Source organism: Salmo trutta, chromosome 7, assembly GCF_901001165.1.
Source record: "Salmo trutta chromosome 7, fSalTru1.1, whole genome shotgun sequence".
In the NCBI taxonomy this organism is placed as follows: domain Eukaryota; kingdom Metazoa; phylum Chordata; class Actinopteri; order Salmoniformes; family Salmonidae; genus Salmo; species Salmo trutta.
The window spans coordinates 14,173,426-14,199,939 of NC_042963.1; the positions used below are offsets into that span (position 1 = coordinate 14,173,426).

Consider the following 26,514-nt stretch of genomic DNA (forward strand, 5'->3'; position numbering starts at 1 on the left):
TCCCACAGGGATGCTGGCCCATGTTGCCTCCAATGCTTCCCACAGTTGTGTCAAGTTGGCTGGATGTCCTTTGGGTGGTGGACCATTCTTGATACGCACAGGAAACTGTTGAGTGTGAAAAACCCAGGACACACTAACCAATCAAAGGCACTTAAATATTTTGTCTTTCCCATTCACCCTCAATGGCACACACACACACACACACACACAATCCATGTCTCAACTATTTCAAGGCTTAAAAATCCTTCTTTAACCTGTCGCCTCCCCTTCATATACAATGACTGAAGTGGATTCAACAAGTTACCTAAGGGATCATTGCTTTCACCTGGCCAGTCTACAGTATGTCATGGAAAGAGCAGGTGTTCCAAATCTTTTGTACACTCAGTGTACACCAGATAGGTGCAATGAAATATGTTTTTACAGGGTCGACCATAGCATTATGGCACCCCTGGAGCAAATTAGGATTAAGTAGATTGCTCAAGGGCACAACGACAGATTTTTTTACCTTGTCTGCTCAAATATTCAAACTAACTAGCAACCATTCAGTTATTGGCCCAACACTCTAACCACTAGGCTAACTGACAAATGAATAGAAACGCCAACATAAACTGTCCAAATAGGGCATTGAGCCACCACAGCTTCAATGCACCTTGGCATAGATTCTACAAGTGTCTGGAAGTCTACTGGAGGGTTGCAACACCATTTTTCCACAAGAAATTCCATTATTTGGTGTTTTGTTGATGGAAAATGCTATCTCAGGCACCCCTCCAGAATATCCCATAAGTGTTCAGTTGGGTTGAGATCCAATGACTGAGACAGACATTTTTTTACATTTTAGTCATTTAGCAGACACTCTTATCCAGAGCAACTTACAGTAGTGAATGCATACATTTCGTACCTTTTTTTTTTTTTTTTCGTACTAGTCCCCCATGGGAATCGAACCCACAACCCTGGCATTGCAAACACCATGCTCTACCAACTGAGCCACACGGCCATGGCATGTGGTTTACCTAATTGTCATGTTCATCAAACCTTTCAGTGACCACTCAGGCCATGGGGGCGTTGTCATCGTATTGTGGCATAGCCATGGTAGCCAAAATAATGTCCAGACCAGCGTTTTTATACATGACCCTAAGCGTGATGCACGTGAATTGCTTAATTAACTAATGAACCACGCCTGTGTGGAAGAACCTGCTTTCAACATAATTTGTATCCCTCATTTACTCAAGAGTTCCATTATTTTGGCAGTTACCTGTACATTGCTCTACAGAAATGTTAGTGCTCTCCGGGATCCTTGGGACGTCCATATACCTAAACCCTAACCTTAACCATAAAATGTACCTTAACGTTAATCCTAACCTTACCATTTACATTTAAACTTCAATGTGCTGACTTCGGAGTTGGACGTCCCATCAATTTGTTTACAATGCTCCACTAGGGGACACTGTAATCATTCTGCTGGAAGCCGGTCATGTTTACGGAAGTACAAGTGACGTGTCAATGTCTACCAAAGCATTGTGGGATCGAAACGGTGCTTGCAATGGTGACGGCTGGAGCCGTGAAACCTACGGCTGAAACGGAGACATATTTTAACCATGCAAATGGCATTAGTAGTTAGAATTGTGCTAATGATGATAATCTATCACACTAACGTCTAGGCTTTTTGTTGAAGAGAAACTTATGCCGTGTCATCGCTTCGATTATGCATACAGACGGATAGGACAAAGCAGAACACTGGAATATTGTGTCAATGGACGCTTGTGCGGCGATCCACAGCGTTTTTCTTTTTTCGAAGGAGCTGAATAAGTAGGCCGGGGACCAGTATCATAGGACTGCATTTGCATTCCTTATTATTTATTATTTGATATTTAGATCGAATACATAATCCAAAATGTCGACCAGTACCCCCGAAGCGGTGAAGAAATTACTCGAGAACATGCAGACGGATCTGCGGTCCCTGTCCATGGAATGCAAGAAGAAATTCCCCCCAGTTAAAGAGGTAGATATACATGCCTGTCTAGCTAACTTTAGCTAGCAATCTCTGTACAGCTTTCACGCAGTTTCACTCTGTGTGTTATGTGGTGTTGTGATAATTTGCCACCTCACCACTGATGATACATTCTGATGCAATTGCTGATGTTGTCATCGAGTGATGCGACGCGACATGTATCAGATGCATAATATTCAGATGTGACGGCTGCATTAATGTTGTGCCACGGTGTGACGTTAGGCTTGATCGGTAGCATGGCTATGTTGTCAAATAATGACTTTACATTCAATAATGGGACGTGCGTTGTTTTGTGTCTGTCAAGATCACATTTTTTAACATGTATTTAATGATTCACAAAATGAGTATGTTTTGTTGCCACTGCATCCAAAACGTTGTGATTGATGGAAGAGTATTTCTCTTCCGGGTTTAACTACTGACATGAACGCTATTATGGTCCTCTACTTCATGTGTCAAAATATACTGAACAAAAATATAAACGCAACATGTAAAGTGTTGATCCCATGTTTCATGAGCTGAAATAAAAGATCACAAAGTTACATACACACACAAAAAGTTTTTTTTTCTTATTTTCTGTGCAAATTTGTTTACATCCCTGTTAGTGAACACTTCTCCTTTGTCAAGATAATCCGTCCACCTGACAGGTGTTGCCTATCAAGAAGCTGATTAAACAGCATTATCATTACACAGGTGCACCTTGTGCTGGAGATAATAAAAGGCCACTCAAAAATGTGCAGTTGTGTCACAACATAATGCCACAGATCTCAAGTTTTGAGGGAGCGTGCAGTAGGCATGCTGACTGCAGGAATGTCCACCAGAGTTGTTACCAGAGAATTGGAGGTTCATTTCTCTACCATAAGCCGTCGCCTCGTTTTAGAGAATTTGGCAGTGCATCTAACAGGCCTCACAACCAAAAACCATGTGTAACCACGCCAGCTCAGGACCTCCACATCAGGCTTCTTCACCTGCGGGATCATCTGAGACCAGCTACCCGAACAGCTGATGAAACTGTGGGCTTGCCCAACTGAAGAATTTCTGCACAAACTGTCAGAAACCGTCTCAGGGAAGCTCATCTACGTGCTCGTCATCTTCAACAGGGTCTTGACCTGACTGCAGTTCGCCGTCGTAACTGACTTCAGTGGACAAATGCTCGCCTTCGATGGCCACTGGCATGCTGGAGAAGAGTGCTCTACACAGATGAAACCCGGTTTCAACTGTACCAGGCAGACAGTGTCGTGTGGGAGAGTGGTTTGCTGATGTCAACGTTGTGAAAAGAGTGCCCCATGGTGGCGGTGGGGTTATGGTATAGGTCATATCCATTGAGCTGAGAGAATTTTGCAGTTAAATTCATTTCCAGCAATTCTACACAGTTTGTTATGGAGCTGAGAGACAATTTTACAAATTTATAACTAATTTCCTGCACTTCTACCATGGCTAATGTTGTGTTCCACTGCTCAAATATTATTACAAAATCAATGTGCATGTGCCCTGAATTCCCAGTTTAAAAAAATAAATAATAATATTATCCCTGACTATCTAGCTTTTATTTGATTGTTAGTTCTCAGATGGTATTATAAAAATAAATGGCAATTTTTGCATGTTTTCTACCTGGTTTTGTTCATTTAAGTTGACACAAACTGTTTTTCCATTCTGAAAATTACACCTTAGCAGGTCAGTGTAATAATTTTCTATACAGAAATACCCTGCAATTAGCTCCAATTACTATAATTTTAGTTTGAGATTTTGACAATGAAGCCAATTATCTACTTCCCATAGTTGGATGAACAGGAACAGCTAGCATGCTAACTGTTCCTGTTGACTTCTAGTCATTGAGCTGACGCTAGTTAGCATTGGCTTATGAAACTACCTCTAACTTCCTTCATACTGGACACATACTGGAGGCAGAGACATAAAAATGGTATCCACAATCGTATTCTGTTTCAGCTAGCGATTTTCATAAAAACAATATTTTTCACATAAAAAAAATCCCACCATAAACCTGCTGCAGACCCCAGTTTGAAAACCCCTGGCCTATATGACAGGAATTGACCGCATTCTCCTTTGAACTCAAATGTTTAGGTAAAAGGAGTGAGCCTAAGATAATATAATTCACTTGTTAATGGCCAGTCTTCACTTGCTTTGGAGATTCTGATGGAGGGTCTGTAATATAATCTCTTTAGGACAACATGTTTTCATCTAGATAAAAACAAGGCCTTAATTGTCATGTTTGTATTAGTCATCCCACTAGGAGTCCACACCACATTTATGATGTCATGCCAGTCTAGGCCTAGCTGTCAGAGAAGTAATGCTGTCTCCACATTTTGAAATGACTGCTCCTTTATGTTGAGCCTGTGGGCCTCCACTCTAGACTGAGGTGAGTCAGTCAGTGCTAGGCAGCAGGCTGCCAGGTGTAACTCTCCCTGGCTTTGTTTGTTTTTCTTCAGACCTTACCATGTGTAAGGGAGTGAAAGACTCGCTACTGCTCTTGGGAAAATACCTCTACAGTATCAGTAGCCTACTATTTCTGTCTTTTTGTTTCCTGGCTAGAATCTGGTTATACTAAGTCTAACGTTTGCTGGGCTTTCTAAGTAGGGTTTCTTTTTAATTCGGATATGTCGATCAAAATTGTATCTTACCTTTCTATGGGAACTGAGAATGTCAGTTGTGCCCATGACTAATCTTTTCACTCAGATAGCCAGGAACGAGACACCTCCTTGACTAGTCTCACACACCCCCTATCCCGTTCATTTACCTCTGGAAAAACCGCAAGCAGCCGTTTTTTCTCTACAGTTTTTCTGTGTTAAAAAGGGCTGAGAAGAATCACATTGATTTTTCTATATCACAGCTTCACGCTCAATTCCTTTCCTTCTAATCTCCAATGGGAGATTCTCTGTTTGTTCTGCTCTGATCACTTTAGTCTGACGACACACATAGCAGCTCTCTGATGCATTATGAGCGATTCCAGGGTTTTGGGTGTTACATTTGCACGCAAAATAATAACTTTAATGTCTCACAGAATGGATAAACAAAATATGCATTATGGATGTTACATGAAATGGAAATGCTTTTTGGGGAGACTGAACATATTAGTTAAAGTCTGAGTTTGTAAGTCTTAGGTCAATACATGGAGAGCCATTTTCATGCATGTTAACATTAGAAGCCTCCTCCCTAAGTTTGTTTTATTCACTGCTTTAGCACACTTCGCCAACCTGGATGTCCTAGCCGTGTCTGAATCCTGGCTTAGGAAGGCCGCCAAAAATCCTGAAATTTCCATCCCTAACCATAACATTTTCTGACAAGAAAGAACTGCCAAAGGGAGTGGAGTTAGCCTGCAGAGTTCTGTCATACTATCCAGGTCTGTGCCCAAACAATTCAAGCTTCTACTTTTAAAAATCCACCTTTCCAGAAACAAGTCTCTCACCGTTGCCGCTTGTTATGGACCCCCTTAATCCCCAGCTGTGCCCTGGACACCATATGTGAATTGATCGCCCCCATCTATCTTCAGAGTTCGTACTGTTAGGTGACCTAAACTGGGACATGCTTAACACCCCGGCCATCCTACAATCTAAAATAGAGGCCCTCAATCTCTCACAAATTATCAAGGAACCTACCAGGTACAACCCTAAATCCGTAACCATGGGCACCCTCTTAGATATCATCCAGCTGTCAAACAACCACCCCTCATCACTGTCAAACGCTCCCTAAAATACTTCAGTGAGCAGGCCTTTCTAACCGACCTGGCCTGGGTATCCTGGAAGGATATTGATCTCGTCAGTAGAGGATGCCTGGTTGCTCTTCAAAAGTGCTTCCCTCTCCATCTTAAATAAACATGCCCCATTCAAAAAATGTAGAACTAAGAACAGATATAGCCCTTGGTTCACCCCAGACTTGACTGCCCTTGACCAGCACAAAAACATCCTGTGGCATTTTGCATTAGCATCGAATAGCCCCAGCGATATGTAACTCTTCAGGGAAGTCAGGAACCAATATACTCAGTCAGTTAGGAAAGCTAAGGCTAGCTATATTGCTTCCTGTAGCACTAATTCCAAAAGGTTTGGGTAACTATAAAGTCCATGGAGAATAAGAGCACCTCCTCCCAGCTGCCCACTGCACTGAGGATAGAAAACCACTGATAAATCTACGATAATCGATCATTTCAATAAGCATTTTTCCACTGCTGGCCATGCTTTCCACCTGGCTACCCCACCCTGGCCAACATCTCAGCACCCCCTGCAGCAACTTGCCCCCCCCCCCCACCCCCACCCTTCTCCTTCACCCACATCCAAACAGCTGATTTTTCTGAAAGAGCTGCAAAATCTGGATCCCTACAAATCAGCTGGGCTAGACAATCTGGACCCTCTCTTTCTAAAATTATTCGCCGAAATTGTTGCAACCCCTATTACTAGCCTATTTAACCTCTTTCGTGTCGTCTGAGAACTTCAAAGATTGGAAAGCTGCTGCGGTCATCCCCCTCTTCAAAGGGGGAGACACCTTAGACCCAGACTGTTATAGACCTATATCCATCCTGCCCTGCCTTTCTAAAATCTTCGAAAGCCAAGTTAATAAACAGATCACCCAACATTTCGAATCCCACACTACCTTCTCCACTATGCAATCTGGTTTCCGAGCTGGTCATGGGTGCACCTCAGCCACGCTCAAGGTCCTAAACGATATCATAACCGCCATCGATAAAAGACAGTACTGTAAAGCCATCTTCATCGACCTGGCCAAGGCTTTCGACTCTGTCAATTACCACATTTTTATCGGCAGACTCAATAGCCTTGGCTTCTCAAATGACTGCCTCGCCTGGTTCACCACTACTTCTCAGAGTTAAGTGTGTCAAATCAGAGGGCCTGTTGTCCGGACCTCTGGCAGTCTCTATGGGGGTGCCACAGGAATCAAATCTCCAACTGCTTTTAAATGCTAATAAAACTAAGCGCATGCTCTTCAACCTATTGCTACCCGCACCCTCCCGCCCGACTAGCATCACTACTCTGGACGGTTCTGACCTAGAATATGTGAACTACAAATACCTAGGTGTCTGGTTAGACTGTAAACTCTCCTTCCAGACTCACATTAAGCATCTCCAATCCAAAATTAAATCTAGAATCGGCTTCCTATTTCGCAACAAAGCCTCCTTCACTCATGCTGCCAAACATATGATCGTAAAACTGATTATCCTACCGATCCTTGACTTCGGCGATGTCATTTACAAAATAGCCCCAACACTCTACTCAGCAAACTGGATGTAGTCTATCACAGTGCCATCCGTTTTATCACCAAAGCCCCATATACTACCCACCACTGCGACTTCTATGCTCTTGTTGGCTGGCCCTCACTACATATCTGTCGCCAAACCCACTGGCTCCAGGTCATCTGTAAGTCTTTGCTAGGTAAAGCCCCACCTTATCTCAGCTCACTGGTCACCATAGCAACACCCACCCATAGCACGCGCTCCAGCAGGTATATTGCACTGGTCCTCCCCAAAGCCAACACTTAATTTGGCCGTCTTTCCTTCCAGTTCTCTGCTGCCAATGACTGGAACGAATTGCAAAAATCTCTGAAGCTGGAGTCATATCTCCCTCTCTAACTTTAAGCATCAGCTGTCAGAGCAGCTTACCGATCACTGTACCTGTACACAGCCAATCTGTAAATAGCCCACCCGACTACCTCATCCCCATATTATTACTTCCCCTCTTGCTCTTTTGCACCCCAGTATCTCTACTTGCACATCATCATCTGCACATATATCACTCCAGTATTAATGCTAAATTGTAATTATTTTCACCTCTGGCCTATTTTCTTGCCTACCTCCCTACTCTTCTACATTTGCACACACTGTACATGGATCTTTCTATTTTTCATTTATTTTGTGTTATTGACTGTACGTTTTGTTTATGTGTAACTCTGTTGTTTTTGTCGCAGTCCTGTGCTTTACCTTGGCCAGGTTGCAGTTGTAAATGAGAACTTGTTCTCAACTGGCCTACCTGGTTAAATAAAGGTGAAATAAAAACATTTTAAAAAGGAAAGGGTTGGCTGAACACAAAAACAATCATTTTGAAAAGATAGTCATTTCCATTATTACTTTAGAGCGCAAAAACGGCCGTTATGGATGCTAGACATTCAAATCTTAAAGATGTCTAATGTTATTAGTCTTATGTACGGGATACACATGGTATACACTGTCCAGTGAAATGCAGGGTCCTTCTCAATAATGCAACAACAATATGAAAATATAATAATACGGACATAAAGTAAATGGCTCGATTAGAATATAATAATCATTTTAGCATAAGTATAATACAGGAAGGCACAATTTATAGTCCAATATTTACGTGTTTTGTGGAAGGGGCGATTAGGGGCAAGTGTTTTAAGTTGTGCAGTATTTAGCAATCATAATAGGAGTCTGGTCTGTGTGTGTGGATAGGTTTATCTGTGTGCTAAGGTTTGGAGTCAGTGCAGGTGGTCAGTCCAGTTTAAGTGTTCAGCAGTTTAATGGCTTGTAGGTAGATCTGTGTCTATCGATTGGTAAGGGAGTGAACAGATTGTGGCTGGGGTGTGTGGCGTCCTTGATGATCCTGCGGGTCTTCCTCTGGCACAGTTTTGAGTAGAGTCCTTAGTGTTCATAACTAACACTGGGGAACAGCTGTGAGTGGAAAACCAATCTCTGTGGGCCCTTTCTAAAAGCCATAAAATTGTCCGAAAAGCATCCTGCTTTTGGCATCCTGCTCTGTAACTCCCAACATATAGCCTAGACAAGAGATAAGGAACTCCAGTCATTGGGGGATGGAGTGGTGTCACTATTTCCCCATCCCTAGCAAACACAGCTGATTTAAACGAATTACATTCTAAATTGAAGATGATGATGATTATTGGAGTCAGGTGTGTTAGTTGGGGCTGAGGCAAAGTGTGACAACAATCAGGCCCCCGAAGACTGGAGTTGCCCATCCCTGATATAGACCTTAAGGATAATTATAACAGGGTTCCATTCGTAAATGGCAGACCTTTATTAGTGGATGCTCAGGATGACTTTCCCACGGAATTGCCCTTACACTGCAATGCCTGTCGACTGTCTGTGAAACGTGGCATCTCCAAGAATACCGCAGTATTAATGAAAAGGATCATGCAGCCTCCTCCTTTACACCCCGCCTGTATGACTGAATTTGCCACAACGATTTCATATAGTCTGACAAAGTAACAAGCAGAGGAGTAGAAACTTAAAGATCCAATGGAGCCGTTTTCATCTCAGTATCAAATGATTTCTGGGTAACATTTTAAGTACCTTACTGTGATTGTAATCAATTAAAATAGTCAAAGAAACAAATAGCTTCTTAGCAAAGAGCAATTTCTCAAGCAACAATTTTGCTAGTACTGTCTGGGAGTGGTCTGAGGGGAAAACTGAACTTGATGTGGTTGGCAGAGAAGTTTGTAATTTACTGTCTGTGGATGTCACCAGGCAGGCCAAAACTCCATCACACCGGTCTCTTCAAACAGCTCTTACACTAAAAGGGCATTAAAATTTCCATAATTTCACAGTATTATTCTAACCTTGTGGTGTAGAAATGTGTATATAAAACACACAATCTAGTTTTTGACTGCACTGGGACTTTAAGAAGTTAACTTCTTAAACTTCTTTTTATGGATATTAAACCGAACTGACAAAATGTGAGACTAAGGTTTGGAGTCATTGAATTAGCCCCTTCAATGTAGGCTATACAGCAGTAGAACCAATGCTAAAATCTGCAGTGTGTTTCTCTCTCAGCATGTTCTGAGACCGTCTATGAGTGGCTGAGCTAATGATGCTGGTCTTGGAGGGAAGTAGGGATGGGCATTTGAAATAATTTCACTATTCAAATAATATCAGGACATTTTTGCAGATAGTTCCTAAGTTGAAACTTAAGAACTGGCTAGCGGCGCAGCCTGCGTGACTTGGGAGAGAGGTGCACCTCTGCTTGCTTGCAGCATTGTGAGGATGGGTATGGGCTGGTGTGTTTGACATGGTAGAGAGAGAGAGAGTAGCCATACAGACTTGCGCTAGTTTGACAAACTTGTAGATGCCATAGGTTATCTATCATCCCATCTAGTTGTGCCAGTCTTGACTGCATCAAATCGATGTAAAGAAGCTAAGATAGCTAGCTGGCTATCTAACCTAGGCTAATTGAGGCTGTTTTGCTGCGCTTCTCGTCCTTGTCTACAACTCCATTCAGAATAACAGTAGGGTTGTTCCATGTAATTTCAGCAAGCCATGACAGTTAACATAAGTTAAGCATTATTTTGTTGAAAATAATTTAGTCTCTGAGAAATTAAGCTAATTGATTGCACCCTAATTGGCTATTTTAATTTATTCATATTATATTCAATAATTATAGCACTTAACATCCAATTTGACTAATACATTAGTAATCCCAAAAAATTGTCAAATGCCACCCAGGGACCCCCCCACACGCCACGCCAATCCGTGGATGGCTTTTGACCACTTCTTCGGAATCCTCATGTATTACTCAATGTTAGAAAAAAGTTTGGTCCAAATCGGATGTTGGGTACTATATTTACTCAATATTATATGAATCCTATAAATTAAAATGGCCAATTTGCGTGCAATCAATTAGCTTCATTTCTCAGAGAGCAAATTATATTTCAACAAAATAATGTTGCAGGAATGCTAATCTTATCTGTTTGTAACAACAGAAACAATTTCAGAACAATTTCAGAACAATCTGCAATCTTATGCTTTTTAAGGTGGCGCAATCCAGCAGCCTACTTGGTTTTTTGTTGCAGCCTACTCCTCCTCGTTTATCTAACTTCACAATAACAGCACTTACACTTGACCGGGGCATCTCTAAGAAGTTATCTAACTTCATTGATTAGCAGGGATGTAGTAGAGCTTCATGAAATTGGTTTCCATGGCCGAGCAGCCGCACACAAGCCTAAGATCACCATGCGCAACGTCAAGCGTCGGCTGGAGTGGTGTAAAGCTCTCCGCCATTGGAATGTGGAGCAGTGGAAACGCGTTCTCTGGAGTGATGAATCACGCTTCACCATCTGGCAGTCTGACAGATGAATATGGGTTTGTCGGATGCCAGGAGAAGTCCCCGCAGCAGTGTTCCAATTTCTAGTGGAAAGCCTTCCCAGGAGAGTGGAGGCTGTTATAGCAGCAAAGGGGGGGGGGTCCAACTCCGTGTTAATCCCCATGATTTTGGAATGAGATGTTCGACGAGCAGGTGTCCACATATTTTTGGTACTATAGTGTACATGAAGGAGGAAGCAAGCATGCTGCAATACACAGAGAGAGAGGAAGCAAGCAGAGAGAGGTTAGTACAATGGTTCCCATGTGGGGTCCCCTGAGAGAATCTGTACTAAACTTACCAAACAAACTAAGATATGTTTCAATAGGCCATGTGGAGATGCTCATATCTTACCTATAGACCTACATTAAAATGCAAACATTACAGTATTAAAAATGTCATACTTTTTTTTTGTTTATGTCGATGGTTGTTCGTCTTATCTTGATCGCCTGCTGGAGTTTATAGTTTACCAACCTTTTTTTTTACCACATCACTGCTGATTAGAGATCTCCCACGTTGCTCGCTACCCTTGGTGCCATTTTGATTGGCCGACAATATCAACAATCACATGTAACCTGTGTAGGCTACGGTGGCTTTTTTATGGGGCGCACGTCATACAAAATACATTCAAAAGTTTGTTGTTTTATTGAATTAAGAATTTCAAATGTCGTGGTGTAGCAATGTCACATAGACAATTTAATTTCGACAAAGCCTTTTCATTGTTAAAATAGGCAACATCAAAAAAATGATCAAATGGCATAATGAATACTCTCGTAAGTATTCAAATACTAACGTCTGTTCGAATATTCAAATAACCGTGCCCATTCCTAGAGGAATGTAATGAGTTTGTATTCAGGCAGGTGCCAAACTTAATGAATAACTCCCCTTGGATAAAACGTTTAGTGAAGTTAGGCCTACCAGTGTGACCTGGTCCTCCCACCATTTGCCCTCAAGCTGCTTAAACTGTGGATGGACCTTCGCAGTGGCTTCATAAGCCCTTCATTTTCAGAAATGAGTTTGGAACTGTCAGCTTGTAGTTTTTTGGGCTCAGTTGGGGGCAATTCCACGTAAACAGAATAGTGCTGAGACTAAGATTTTATGTCAAACAAAAATCTAAACCAACCATACCAACTCTGCACAAGAACTGAATAATTTCCACAGAAAATCTTACAATTGAATATCTGTGCAGATGCTAAGTTACCAAACGGTAATTGCTTTTTCGAAAGATTGCCATAGATTTTCTGTTAATGACCAAAATTACGCTTATTTTGGTCAATTATGGGTAGCTTTGCAACCCTACTCTCTCCTTTGAAATCCCAGCAATCTGCTTCTGATTCAAGGCTCTCTGACTTGCTTAGTTATGTGGCTGGTTGAAGTCTCTGTGTAGGAAGATCAAGAGCATTGAACCACAAGGTTTCAGCGGGAGACAGTTCATTGTTTGCCTGGATTTTAGAACCCATAGCAAGTTTATTTTTAAACCAGGCATGTTAGGCTACAACCTCATTGTTCTAACTTTTTAGAATCGAGCATTGTCCCCTGCCAACTGCTGTAACTTCATTAGCCAAGATAACAAGACTAACGTCATGACGAGGAAGTGTCAGCTCCGCAACTGCTGTTTATCCACCCCCCCCCATCAACAACACCTAGAATAAGAACCCGTTGGCCCTCCGCCGCCCCCCCATCATCAACACGGACTTTATTGTCCTTTTGTGGAGGCCTAACCATTTTTTGTGGCACAGTTAATGTTCTCAACCAAAAAAACGGTCACCTGCCTGCCTGCTTCCCGTTTTGAATATGAGCCACAGCCAATTGAATTTTATTCTCATTCACATCGTAGCGTCGATATCTATATATCCGTTTTGGCAAGCTTTAAAAGTGGCTACACCAGAAGGATCGGAATGAATATTGGATAAAGTTCTGTGTGTTACTTTATTGCCCTGTTAAAGCCCTCAGCCTCGCTCCACACTGAGAACAAAGGAGACGAGGGAGACTTCAATTTCTCCAGATTAACTTTAATTCGCGGTGTGGCGTGGTGATCGGGCCTGTAGTTCTACACAGTTTGGCTCAGTCCACCCTCTGAAGTGTTAAGGCCCTGTTGCCTGGTAACCAACAGTTTCAAAAGGTTGCGTCCTGTCCTGTTGACTCCCGACTTCTTCTTCGCGTCCTTGTGGCAGTTCAAATGAAATATGAAGTGATATTACTGTATAAAAGGTAGGAGAGGTTAAACACCGCAGCGTAGCACAGTACAGCAGCCACGGTCAGATAGTTTCTCACGCTCTGTCTCCCTAAGTGGTTTAACATCATATGAATATGGGTTGACGGGTTAGTGTCGTTATTCATGTCAAATGAATGACATGCTGAGGTGTTGCACCCTGTTCGCAAGCTAGGCCTTTTGTGGTCACGTTACCTGGAAGAAACTCCTTAAGCTATGCATGTTTGAGTATGGAAGAGAGGCAGTGACTATAACAGGATGTTTTGTCTTCACTTGGTACACCAATCTTCTTTTTTTTCAATTTAACTTAGGACTAGAATTGTGAGCAGTTGCCAAGGAACAATGTCGAAACACTTCTTTCTGGTAAATGTGGCGCTTGACGTCATTTCAATTCTGATTATTAAATGTAGGGAGTCTGTGAATAGTCCTTTGTTTATCGGTGTGACATTTTCGTGGTCGGGGTCAGCCTATGAAATATTGGACACTGACAGTATGTTTATGTAGGCTATAAGCCCTGTCCGTATCACGGTGCATAGGCAATTGTTAATGATCTGCTTGCTGTTGTGGTTGGTTTAGGGGTGGGAAGAAAAGGAAAAAGGCAAGAGAAGCACGGAAAACGAGCGATGGAGAACGAGGGGGCGACGTTGGAGAGAGGGAAAATATCTTGACAGCTGCAGTTGCTGTAGAGAGAGAAAGAGGCCTCTGTTGACTGCTGAAAGCACGGCATACATTCTCTCCTTCCCTCTCCTCTCTCTCTCTCTCCTTCCTCGTTCACTCCTTTCCTCACTCTCTCCTTCCTTCACTCCCTTGCTTTCTCTTTCTCACTCCCTTCACCACAGTCGCTCTTCTCCTCCCCGTTACTTTCCTCCTCCCCCATCTTTCTCTTTTCTCTCCGTCTCCTCGCTCCATCTCTCCCCTATCTCACACCTTAGCATCTCACTTTCGGGGCTCCTGAGTGACGCAGCATCTCAGTGCTAAAGGCGTCGCTACAGATACTGGTTCGATTTCAGGCAGTATCACAACCGGCCGAGATTGGGAGTCCCATAGACCCAGCGCAATTGGCCCAGCGCTGTTAGGGTTTGGCCGTCATTGTGAATAAGAATTTGCTCTTAACTGTCTTGCCTAGTTAAACAAAATTACAGAAATAATAAATGTCAGGCAAGACAGCTCCACAAAAGAGAAATCAATATGGTTCCCTCTCTGTCTCCTCTCAGGCAAAGGGATTTACTCAAGGTTAACTGCTTACAGACCTCAATGTTTCTGGCCACGCTTGTGTTCTCTGCCCTCTCCTCTGAGGATCATTAATAAGGACAAGGAGACGTCTACCTCTGGTATAACAGTGGAGGTGGTAACGCATCGTCAGCGGTCTCATCATAAGGAACGTACAAGTAGATATAATCTTAATGGGCCTCTTGTCTGTGCTTTCCTATAGGCTGCCGAGTCCGGGATCGTCAAGATCAAGACCATCGCCGCGAGGAACACCGACATCTTGGCTTGTAAGTGAAGGAGGGAGGGACACCCATAAATACCTTGTGTACGTTTGTGCGAGAGAGATGTTTTTGCTGAACCAGTTATCCACGTACAGATCGGCGATTAGACCTAATTCAAACAAGCGAAGGATGCGTTCTAAAAGAGTTGCCCTAGGTGTGGTTGTGTTCTACGACAGCTGCCTGATTTGATGTGTGAACTGTGCCCGTGTATCGTCTCCCCCTTAGCCCTGAAGGAGAACAGCTCGGAGGTGGTCCAGCCGTTCCTGATGGGCTGTGGCACCAAGGAGCCCAAGATCACCCAGCTGTGTCTGGCTGCTGTCCAGAGACTCATGACCCACGAGGTGGTGTCTGAGGTGAGGAACACAGGACCACTATGGGGCTAATCCTTACTTCCGATGTTTCACTTTAGTCATGTATTGATGTCAGTGGGAGACTAAGGGGATGTTTTAGGCTCGCCCATAACTCTTTCATAATCACTTTGATTAATAATCCATTAGAATTGCATTATCAATGCGTATAATGCCTGTACCGTGGTGATTGAGAAGGATGAAATGAATTATTTAGGAGGGAAATGGTCCTAGCTGATGTCAAACCTGCTGTGACTCATATATATTTTTTTAAGGCCAGTGCTATGCACACTGTGCTAAACGCCGGGACAGTTGAAAGTGGTGGTGTACTCTCTTGTTCCTGCATGGTCGCTGCTACACAAAAGACATTCTACGTTGTCGTTCTAAGACCGTTGAACAGTGCTTTGGTCTGGATGAAGGCCTACATTTGAAGTCAGGGCAGGGCGAGCGCATTATTCGGACCCTGGGCGTATACAACTTTAAATACCACCGACTCTAACTGAGAGGGTGGGTTTTCTACTTTTTGCTTCACACTGCCTCGTCTCTGTAAAAACACTACCTACACCTCAACATGGAACCCAGGCTATTGTGACTGGCCCTCCTCGGTTGAGGCCAATTTCCTTGACTTGCCTGGTGTTATCAGGGACACCTGGACCGACCGGCTAGCCAGCCAGGCGTACTGTGTGAATAAGAACACCCTGCCTGCCTGACTGACTGTGACTGACTGTGTTCACCATGCCTGTCTGGCTGTGTTCACCATGCCTGTCTGGCTGTGTTCACCATGCCTGTCTGACTGTGTTCACCATGCCTGTCTGGCTGTGTTTACGTGCTATCAGCAGACTCCCTGCCTGGAGCCTTTCAAAAGAGGCTTTCTGCCACGCTCCAGCACCTCCCCTCTATATATCACTGTCTGTGTGTCTGTAAGCCCAGGGCTTAACTACTAGGACGCACTTTTTAAATGGATAGTTGTTGGATCCCAAGTCTCTATGGGGACAGCTAGCATGTCATTGTGCTAACGCTAGTAGCACTGCACCCCTCTCCCCCCTGTTAGCAATGCATCCAAACCCCTGCCACCACTGCAGAAAGAAATCTCAGGGGAAACACTGGACATGGGGAAGAGGAACGAAGCTCCTGCAGTATTGATTAAATGTCTTGGTTTTAATGCGGGAACGGGTGTCAGTTTTTCCTTCGGAAGAATACGACCTGTCACGGTTCCTGTTAGCTGGCACTTTTGAAGGACAGGTTATTTATTTTCTTCAACTGACTACTTCCCTCAGTTCCACTGGTTTTGTACGAGTTCTGTTGGTTTGTTCTGACCCCAGGATGTGACACACAAGGAAAATGTGTGTTGAGTCACTGCTCTGTAGTGCCACAGTTGCTGGGTTCGGTGTAATGAAGGCACGTGCCTCGCTGACCCTGATGTATTCAGAGCTGGTCCGGTCGGCTGCTCCCCTGTGTGCCTGTGTCTAATTCTTTGTTGATCTGTGTGTACATGTCTGTGAGCTCTAGTGCTGCTGTCACTTGCTCTGTTCTGTCACATTCCAGTTGATTGTGACCGTGACTGCCTCCTTGATGTACAAGTAGGCTACAAGTCTGTGTGTGTGTGACTGTGTGTGTTCATCAGGCTGCAGCAGGGAACGTCATTAACATGCTGTGGCAGTTGATGGAGAACGGGCTGGAGGAACTGAAGCTGCTGCAGACTGTCCTAGTGCTGCTCACCACCAACACTGTAGTGCATGACGAAATACTCTCCAAGGTACCCCGAACTGCACACTGTATACAAACACCAAATGTTGTCCTGCGTGCACACAGTCACACACCATACAAACACGGGTATCTTGCCTCGTGTTACAGAAGGTTAATATTTGCCCCCACATTGCAGACATTTCATATATTCACAGTCCAGTCAGATAGCCCATGCTTAGTCCCCCACACACGTCTCATATTTGCCCTTGGAGTCATGTACTATTCCAAGTTGGTTTCAACGTGCATGTGAATCCAGATGTGTGCCTTAGTCAGTCTGTCTACGTTCAATTGTCCATACTAGCATACCACTTAGAATGTATTCCCCAGCACGTGGCTTGATAGCCTCTGTTAGGCTGGATATTGTAACAGAGCCTGTGTCTCCTCTCCCCTCGTCCCTCCAAGGCCATCGTGCTGTGTTTCCGCCTGCACTTCACCAAGGACAACATCACCAACAACACGGCCGCCGCCACCGTGAGACAGGTCGTCACCGTGGTCTTTGAGAGGATGGTCGCCGAGGACGAGCGCTTCAAAGGTTCGGGTCGGGAGGGCTCACTGGAAATGGAGTTATTCTAGGACTGAACCGTTTCTGTCCTTCAGTATTCTGCATCACACTTTCTCTCTCTTACCCTCCTCCTCTAACTTTGAACCTGTCACAGAGTAAGGGAAGGGAGTTAGTTTCTCCCTAGATTGCCTAAAGCAGCTTATCCGGTGATTTAAGCCTGAGTTCAATGAATACATAATGAGTTTTTGTTGAGGTTTTTGTTTGGCCCCGTCAGATTTCACACTGCTGTCTTCCCACTCTGCATCTTGGTTTAGTGTGTGAGCTAGGATTGAGAATCACTATTTAATTAAGTGGCTTTTCCCTCTTGTAGTAGGTGTTGGATCGCTCTTTTCTGAGTGTGTTATTTGATGGTATGTGGATTGTGTGTCTGTTTGTTTGCTTGTGAGCGATTGATCCCTCCATGCTTGTATCCACAGCTGTGTCCAATGACTGTCTCTCCCATGTGTTCTCCCTCCTCCAGGCATCGTGGAGCAGCCTACTCCAGTCCAGGGTAACACGAACCGGAGGTCTGTCAGCACCCTGCGGCCCAGCGCTAAAGACGCCTACATGCTGTTCCAGGTATGTCCTCCAGGAGACAGTCCTCCATACCTCTCACTGTACCCCACCTGCACCCTCTCGCCCATCAGAAGAGGGGGTATAGATAGGGTTTACCCTATGAACGAGGGCAGGAGAAGGGAGGGAATGAGGAAGGAGAAGGGAGGGAAGGAGAAGGGAGGGAACAACTTTGTGGAATGAAATACAGCCAGATTGTCTTTATATGCAAAAGTATGTGGGGACCCCATCAAATTACTGGCTTTGGCTATTTCAGCCACATCCGTTGCTGAGAGGTTTCTAAAATCAAGCACACAGCCATGCAATCTCCGTAGACAAACATTGGCAGTAGAATGGCCTTACTAAAAAGCTCAGTGACTTTCAACGTGGCACCATCATAGGATGCCACCTTTCCAACAAGTCAGTTCGTCAAATTTCTGCCCTGCTAGAGCTGCCCCGGTCAACTGTAAGTGCTGTTATTGTGAAGTGGAAATGTCTAGGAACAACAACGGCTCATCCGCGAAGTGGTAGGCCACACAATCTCACACATTGGGACCTGCTACTGCTGAAGCGTGTAGCACGTAAAAATCATCTGTCCTCAATTGCAACACTCACTATTGAGTTCCAAACTGCCTCTGGAAGCAACATCAGCACAATAACTTTGTAGGGAGCATCATGAAATGGGTTTCCCTGGCTGAGCATCTGTACACCATGCGCAATGTCAAGCGTTTCGGCTAGACTGGTGTTGAGGTCGCCGCCATTTGGACTCTGGAGCAGTGGAAACGCATTCTCTGGAGTGATGAATCACGCTTCACCATCTTGTAGTCTGAAGGACGAATCTGGGTCTGGCGGATGCCAGGAGAGCGCTACCTGCCCGAATGCATAGTGCCAACTGTGAAGTTTGTGGAGGAGGAATAATGACCTGGGGCTGTTTTTTATGGTTTTGGCTAGGACAAATCTTAACGCTACAGCATACAAGACATTCTAGACGATTCTGTGCTGCAACTTTGTGGCAACAGTTTGGGGAAGGCCCTTTCCTGTTTCAGCATAACAATGCCCCCGTTCACAAAGCGAGGTCCATTCAGAAATGGTTTGTTGAGATTGGTGTGGAAGAACTTGATTGGCCTGCAGAGGTCTAACCTCAACCCCATCAAACACCTTTGGGATGAATTGGAATACCCACTGCGAGCCAGGCCTAATCGCCCAACATCAGTGCCCGACCTCACTAATGCTCTTGTGGCTGAATGAAAGCAAGTCAGCAATGTTCCAATATCTAATGGAAAGCCTTCCCAGAAGAGTGGAGTCTGCTATGGCGGCAAAGCGTGGACCAACTCCATATTAAGGCACATGATTTTGGAATGAGATGTTCGACGAGCAGGTGTCCACATACTTTTGGTCATGTAGTGTATGTACAGCCTAGATTTACAGTCTGTATCACAGAGGCAATGCTAGTAGCTGTCTCCAGCTGTCCTATGTGCATGTCTATATTCCTATATTTGTGTGTGTCTCTATCCAGGACCTATGTCAGCTAGTGAATGCTGATGCCCCCTACTGGCTGGTGGGGATGACAGAAATGACGCGGACGTTTGGTCTGGAGCTCCTGGAGTCAGTCCTCAATGACTTCCCTGGGGTCTTCCTGCAGGTAAACACACAACATAATACACAGGATTTTTGCAATCGCAATTTTGTTTTTGCAAAATCTACAATTCCCCAAGCGAGGGCTTGCAATTCTGACCGATCATTAGAAAAATAGGTTTCCGCATGGTCACGATACCAGAATTTTGACTTCAATTCCAGGTTTAGCATCACGATACTCCCCGAAACAATACCGCAGCAAAAAAAAGAACATGTATTAGCTAAAGTCTAAATAACCACTGGGCTTTCTTTTCTTTGAACAATATGTTGATAACTGGTAAAACAACAAGTAGAGTATCTTCTATTCAATATAACATGTACTTCAAAAATCAATCACCATATTAAGGGCGAAAGGTAGCCTAGCGTTTATAGTGTTGGGACAGTAACTGAGAGGTCGCTGGTTTGCCGACCAAGTTGAAAGATCTTTCAATGTGCCCTTGAGCAGGGCACTTATCCCTAATTTTCTCCATTTGGGCCGTACTACTATGGCTGACCCTTTAAAACAACACATTTCACTGCAAATATCCGGTATATGTGACAATAACATATCATTTGTATTATTATTTAAAAAATTATGACAGTAGAATATCTTACATTTTGCTTATGCAAAACCCTATCTGAGACTCGGAGCGTAACATTTAATTTGATACAGACGGATGCCAGCCAGACGGATGCCACTTCTCAGTAAAAGGCACATGACAGCCCGCTAGGAGTTTGCCAAAAGGCACCTAAAGGACTCTCAGACCATGAGAAATAAGATTCTCTGGTCTGCTGAAACCAAGATTGAAATCTTTGGTCTGAATTCCAAGCGTCACGTCCGGAGGAAACCTGGCACCATCCCTACGGTGAAGCATGGTGGTGGCAGCATCATCCTGTGGGGATGTTTTTCAGCGGCAGCAACTGGAAGACTAGTCAGGATCGAGGGAAAGATGAACGGAGCAAAGTACAGAGATTCTCAATAAAAACCTGCTCCAGAGCGCTCAGAACCTCAGACTGGGGCGACGGTTCACCTTCCAACAGGACAACGACCCTCAGCACACAGCCAGTGCCCGGAATTGAACCCGATCTAACATCTCTGGAGAGACCTGAAAATAACTGTGCTCCCCATCCCACCTGACATCTTTAGAGGATCTGCAGAGAAGAATGGGAGAAACTCCTCAAATACAGGTGTGCCAAGCTTGTAGCGTCATACCCAAGAAGACTTGAGGCTGTTATCACTGCCAAAGGTGCTTCAACATAGTACTGAGTAAAGGGTCTGAATACTTATGTAAATGTCATATTTCATTATTTTTTTTTACATTTTGTAAAAAACATGAACCTGTGTTTCCTTCGTCATTATGGGTTATTGTGTGTAGATTTATGAAGGGGGGAAAAAAACGATTTAATGCATTTTAGAATAAGGCTGTAATGTAACAAAATGTGGAAAAAGTGAAGGTGTGAATACTTTCCGAATCCACTGTAATTACTTATTTAGTAATTCAAGTTGGAAGTTGAAACATTGCATATTTGTAAAATACATTTCCCGATGCAACAGCATACTAATCAGCTACCAATGTGATAGACTATACAGGACAGCTGTACTAATCAGCTATCTGAACCTGCATAACATGAGCCATCCACGCGCTCTCCCTGCTTGGATAGAAAGTTGTGAGTAAAACTATTAATGCCAAATAATAGTCAGCTCACGCTCAAAACACTAGCTTACTAGAAATGGTTTAATTATGCGGTGTACTATCTATAGCTATATACCGTAGTTATCTGCTATTTATAAACCTTTTTCAAAAAATTACATATCAAATAGCCTAACAGTGAGGGGGAAAAAGTAGTCGGTTTGAGGATAAATTCAGACACTTTATTGTTGAACTCAGCAGGTTTTGCTGGCTAAAAGCCTATACTAATGGTCTGCAATATTCAAGGTAAATTAAATCAAATTAAATCCAACTTGAGCGACTACCCTGTTCTCCTGGAGTCCTCTTTCTTTTGTGCAAATGTTTTCACCACGGCCTGTAGGTCCAGGCTGCGGGGCCCGACTGTTCTATACTGAGTGTTGCCAACCCATACAGTCTTTCCTGAGACATATTGTGCATTATATGTCCATTGCGCTGCACACAATTTAAATGTAGTCTTGAGTGATGCGTGCCAGGATATAAAAGAGATAAGGGACTGTTGATATTTGCAACACCACAACTCAAATGCCGGTTCACCAGTATGAAAGAAATCGCAAACAGCTTTTTTTGTTCAAGGCCTCAAGAACTGATTATCTGTTTGCATCTGGCAATTTATTGGCTGTCCTGTATCCAGACCATCTGTCCTCAGAGCTTCCTATACAGTTCATCTCTTTCTGTAACATTTTGAGGCCGGTAATTAAGGAGAATGAGAGGCTCAATTAAAGATGTTGCAGAACTGCTGTATTTGAAGCACCCCTCCCTTCTGCCCAGTGTCCCTGATGTTGCTACGGCAATCAAGCTGTTTTTACCATCCCCGTAACTGTCACTTCTGCGGAGAAATTGTTTTCTGATCTTAAATGCTACTAAGAACTACCTAAGAAGCTTTTCGGTCTGATATGCGTTTTTGAACACTTGAGGAAGCTCCAGTCATTGCACTGGCGCCGTTGTAGCCTTGACCACGGCATTTGTTCACCGATATCCCCTTTATACTTTCAATCTGTTACATTCTTTTTTGTTCAAGGCCTGAGGCACTTTTTCAGTCACATTCCTAAAGAAAAACACTTTGCTTCCTAGTACATATGGGAATTAAAAAGGTTTATGAATGACTTTTTGGAGGGTTACTGTCAAAATGATTTATTAAATACATTTTAAAGACATTGATGACATGCACATGGGGCCCCCAGAGGTACGACAGTGAGGACGTAATACAATATGATACAGTAAAGTATAGTGCAATATAATGCAATACAACTGAGTATTATATTTCAATGTATATAATACTATGTCATCTCACTGTAGGTGTGTGTCTTGTGTTTGTACTGTGACCCCACCCGTTGCCCTCTGACCTTTTAACCTCTGCCCTCTGACCCCTATATAGCACCAGGAGTTCAGCTTCCTGCTGAAGGAGCGTGTTTGTCCGCTGGTCATCAAGCTGTTCTCCCCCAACATCAAGTTCCGCCAGGGCAGCAGCGGCGCTGCCTCCCCTGCCCCTGTAGAAAAACCCTACTTCCCCATCTGCATGAGGCTGCTCAGAGTGGTGTCTGTGCTCATCAAACACTTCTACAGCCTACTGGTGAGTCCCGGGGGTTATCAAAAACTTCTACAGCCTACTGGTGAGTCCCAAGGGGTTATCAAACACTTCTACTGGTGAGTCCCAAGGGGTTATCAAACACTTCTACAGCCTACTGGTGAGTCCCAAGGGGTTATCAAACACTTTTACAGCCTACTGGTGAGTCCCTGGGGTTATCAAACACTTCTACAGTCTACTGGTGAGTCCCTGGGGTTATCAAACACTTCTACAGCCTACTGGTGAGTCCCTGGGGTTATCAAACACTTCTACAGCCTACTGGTGAGTCCCTGGGGTTATCAAACACTTCTACAGCCTACTGGTGAGTCCCTGGGGTTATCTTATTGTAGACACCCTCCATATGTGGATAGTTATCTTGGGGATTGAGGTGTGTTTGTCTGGGTTGTAGGTGACGGAGTGTGAGATCTTTCTGTCCCTGCTGGTGAAGTTCCTGGATGGAGAGAAGCCTCAGTGGCTCAGAGCTGTGGCCGTGGAGTCCGTCCACAGGCTGTGTGTACAGCCACACCTGCTACGGTGAAGAGGAGGAGCGCGCACACACACACATCACTGACCTCACCATACGCCTCTGACATTAACCTTACTGCACACACAAACACACACACACACAACCTCAACAACCTCCATATTCTATATATTTTTTTAAGCAACGTTCGTTACACCCTCTCTCTCCCCCCTCCAGGTCTTTCTGCCAGTCCTATGACATGAAGCAGCACTCCACCAAGGTGTTCCGGGACATTGTTAACGCCCTGGGCTCCTTCATCCAGTCCCTCTTCATCGTCCCCAACACAGGCAACCCTGCTGCTACCAATGCCCCTGCTGGTGAGGACCACACTGAGAAGGAGCTAATGTTGTCTTTACTGGTGTTACAGCTTGAGACTGTAGTTGGGAAGAAAGTAAAGAAGAGGGATCCCTAGGATAGGATTAGGCAACTCACGAGGGTATGGAAGGTTCTGGTCTGCAGGGTGCGAAGGCTTTGGTGCCAGCTCAATACTAACAGCTTCCTTCCTTCCCTCCCCCCTTCCATTCCTCAATCTCTCTCTCCCTCCCTAGGTGGGTCTGGGTCGGGGGCCCAGGCGGCTGCTCAGGGTGGTCCAGGAGCAGGAGGTCAGGGTGGGAGTCTGACCACTCAGGCTGCCTTCGAGTACCGCGGTACCTGGATCCCCCTCATGACCGTCAGTGTGCAGGGCAGCGCCAAGGCTACCTAGTGAGTAGTACTATATATATATATATATATATATACACACACACACACTAGACATCTAGCTATGTCTGTCTAGGTTTGAATCATCCATCCAATTATCACACACAGGGACACAGTCTATTGGAGACAGATGGTTGAACCAGAGAGAAACGGTTTGATTTTAAACCACAGGGGACGGAATTACGGCCGTTACCATGAACCTAGACACCCTGGAGGAGAGTTGGCCTGTAAATGTAACTAGCTGCTGTCTTTGAGTGAGGGAACGGAGACGGAGGCAGGAACAGAGAGAACACAAACACAGCAAATACCCCATGACACACACTATGCCTATTAGAGGGAAGGAAGGAGTTGATTTAGCTGTGGATTAGTTGACCTAACTCTGTTCTCTCTGTCGTGTGTCTGTAATGAACACATGGCCAGGGAAAGCTGATCCTGCAGCAGTCCAGTGAGTGTTTGTTAGTGGGAGCTGAATGACTGTTTTTGTTTACATGTAGCTCCTTGGGACATACGCAACATTTCTTACAACTGAGTAGTGAAAACACACACGCACACACTCGTACACAATGCGTCATATCATACGTTTCCCTTTCCTCTTCCCTGCCCCAGTCTGGAGATGTTGGACAAGGTGGAGCCCCCGTCCATCCCAGAGGGTTATGCCATGTCTGTGGCCTTCAGCGCCCTGCTGGACCTGGTCCGAGGCATCACCTCCATGATAGAGAGAGAACTGGCCAAGGAGGAGGAGGAGGTGGCTGTACGCAGGGAGGCCAACCCAGACCAGAACGCCCAAGCTGAGCCTGGTGAAGAGGGGGGGAGGAGGATGAGGGAGGGTCGGGGGCTAGGACCGGGGCGCTTCTCTGGGCCCACACAAGGAGCCGAACCCTAGCTTGCAATTTTATTGACCTCTAGTGGGCAATCCAATACCTACAGTTCCTAAGGGCGTTAATATATGTAGGCTTACTACAGTGATGAATGTGTTATCATCCCTATTCAAAACCAGCATTCTGATGTGGCGTTTAAATATAGATATCTGTATAAATGTATATTTCTTGTCCACTCTTACTAACTGCTGTTTCTCTGTTAGGAGCCCATCTGGTCTGGGAGGAGATGGTCAGTGCGTGTTGGTGTGGTCTACTGGCTGCCCTCTCACTCCTATTGGACGCCAGGTAACAGCCCTTCTTATAGATCACCTCAAAGTCAATGTATTTACACTGAACAAAAATATTAACTTAACATTCAACAATTTCAAAGATTAGAGTTCATATAAGGAAATGAGTCAATTGAAATAATAAATTCATAATGCCCTAATCTATGGATTTCACATGACTTGGAATACAGATATGCATCTGTTGGTCACAGTTACTTTAAGAAAAAAAGTAGGGGTGTGGATCAGAACACCAGTCAGTATCTGGTGTGATCACCATTTGCCTCATGCAGCGCAACACATCTCCTTTGCATAGAGTTGATCAGGCTGTTGATTGTGGCCTGTGGAATGTTGTCCCACTCCTCTTCAATGTCTGTGCTAAGTTGCTGGATTTTGGCGGGAACTGGAACACGCTGTCGTACACGTCGATCCAGAGCATCCCAAACATGCTCAATGGTTGACATGTCTGGTGATTATGCAGGACGTGGAAGAACTGGGACATTTTCAGCTTCCCAGAATTGTGTACAGATCCTTGTGACATGGGGCCGTGCATTATCATGCTGAAACATGAGGTGATGGCTGCGGATGAATGGCACGACAATGGGCCTCAGGATCTCGTCACGGTATGTCTTTGCCTTCAAATTGCCGTCAATAAAATGCAATTGTGTTCAGTGTCCGTAGCTTATGCCTGCCCATACCATAACCCCATCGCCACCATAGGGCACTGTGTTCACAACATTGACATCAGCAAACCACACGCCCACAGGACGCCGTACTCGCCGTCTGCCATCTGCCTGGTACGGTTGAAACCAGGATTCATCCGTGAAGAGCACACTTCTCCAGCGTGTCAGTGGCCATCGAAAGTGAGAATTTGCACACTGAAGTCAGTTAAGATGCCGAACTGCAGTCAGGTCAAGACCCTGATGAGTACGACAAGCACGCAGATGAGCTTCCCTGACGCGGTTTTTGACAGTTTGTGCAGACATTCTTCGGTTTTGCAAATCCACAGTTTCAACAGCTCCTGCAGGTGAAGAAGCCAGATGTGGTGGTTCTGGGCTGCCGTGGTTACACGTGGTCTGCAGTTGTGAGACCGGTTGACCGTACTGCCAAATTCTCTAAAACGATGTTTGAGGCAGCTTATGGTAGAGAAATTAACATTACATTCTCTGGCAACAGCTTTGGTGGACATTCCTGCAGTCAGCACGCCAATTGCACGCTCCCACAGACATCTGTGGCATTGTCTTGTGTGACCAAACTGCACATTTTAGAGTGGCCTTTTATTGACCCCAACACAAGGTGCACCTGTGTAATGATCATGCTG

The 26,514-nt window shown here is 44.6% G+C and overlaps 1 protein-coding gene across 4 annotated transcripts in view; it reads left to right on the plus strand.

The window, feature by feature from the left end:
- Positions 1-1,520: 1,520 nt before the first annotated feature.
- Positions 1,521-26,514, plus strand: part of mon2 (MON2 homolog, regulator of endosome-to-Golgi trafficking) — a 46,549-nt gene continuing 21,555 nt past the window's right edge. For all 4 annotated transcript variants that reach the window (XM_029758059.1, XM_029758061.1, XM_029758060.1 and 1 more), the window contains exons 1-13: positions 1,521-1,999; positions 14,718-14,781; positions 15,001-15,128; positions 16,747-16,878; positions 17,271-17,400; positions 17,891-17,988; positions 19,478-19,603; positions 22,642-22,836; positions 23,240-23,364; positions 23,531-23,670; positions 23,902-24,055; positions 24,659-24,849; positions 25,134-25,215. In XM_029758059.1, coding sequence (XP_029613919.1) covers positions 1,892-1,999; positions 14,718-14,781; positions 15,001-15,128; positions 16,747-16,878; positions 17,271-17,400; positions 17,891-17,988; positions 19,478-19,603; positions 22,642-22,836; positions 23,240-23,364; positions 23,531-23,670; positions 23,902-24,055; positions 24,659-24,849; positions 25,134-25,215 — 1,673 coding nt within the window. In that variant the 5' untranslated portion in view covers positions 1,521-1,891. The remainder of the gene's footprint in view (positions 2,000-14,717; positions 14,782-15,000; positions 15,129-16,746; positions 16,879-17,270; positions 17,401-17,890; positions 17,989-19,477; positions 19,604-22,641; positions 22,837-23,239; positions 23,365-23,530; positions 23,671-23,901; positions 24,056-24,658; positions 24,850-25,133; positions 25,216-26,514) is intronic.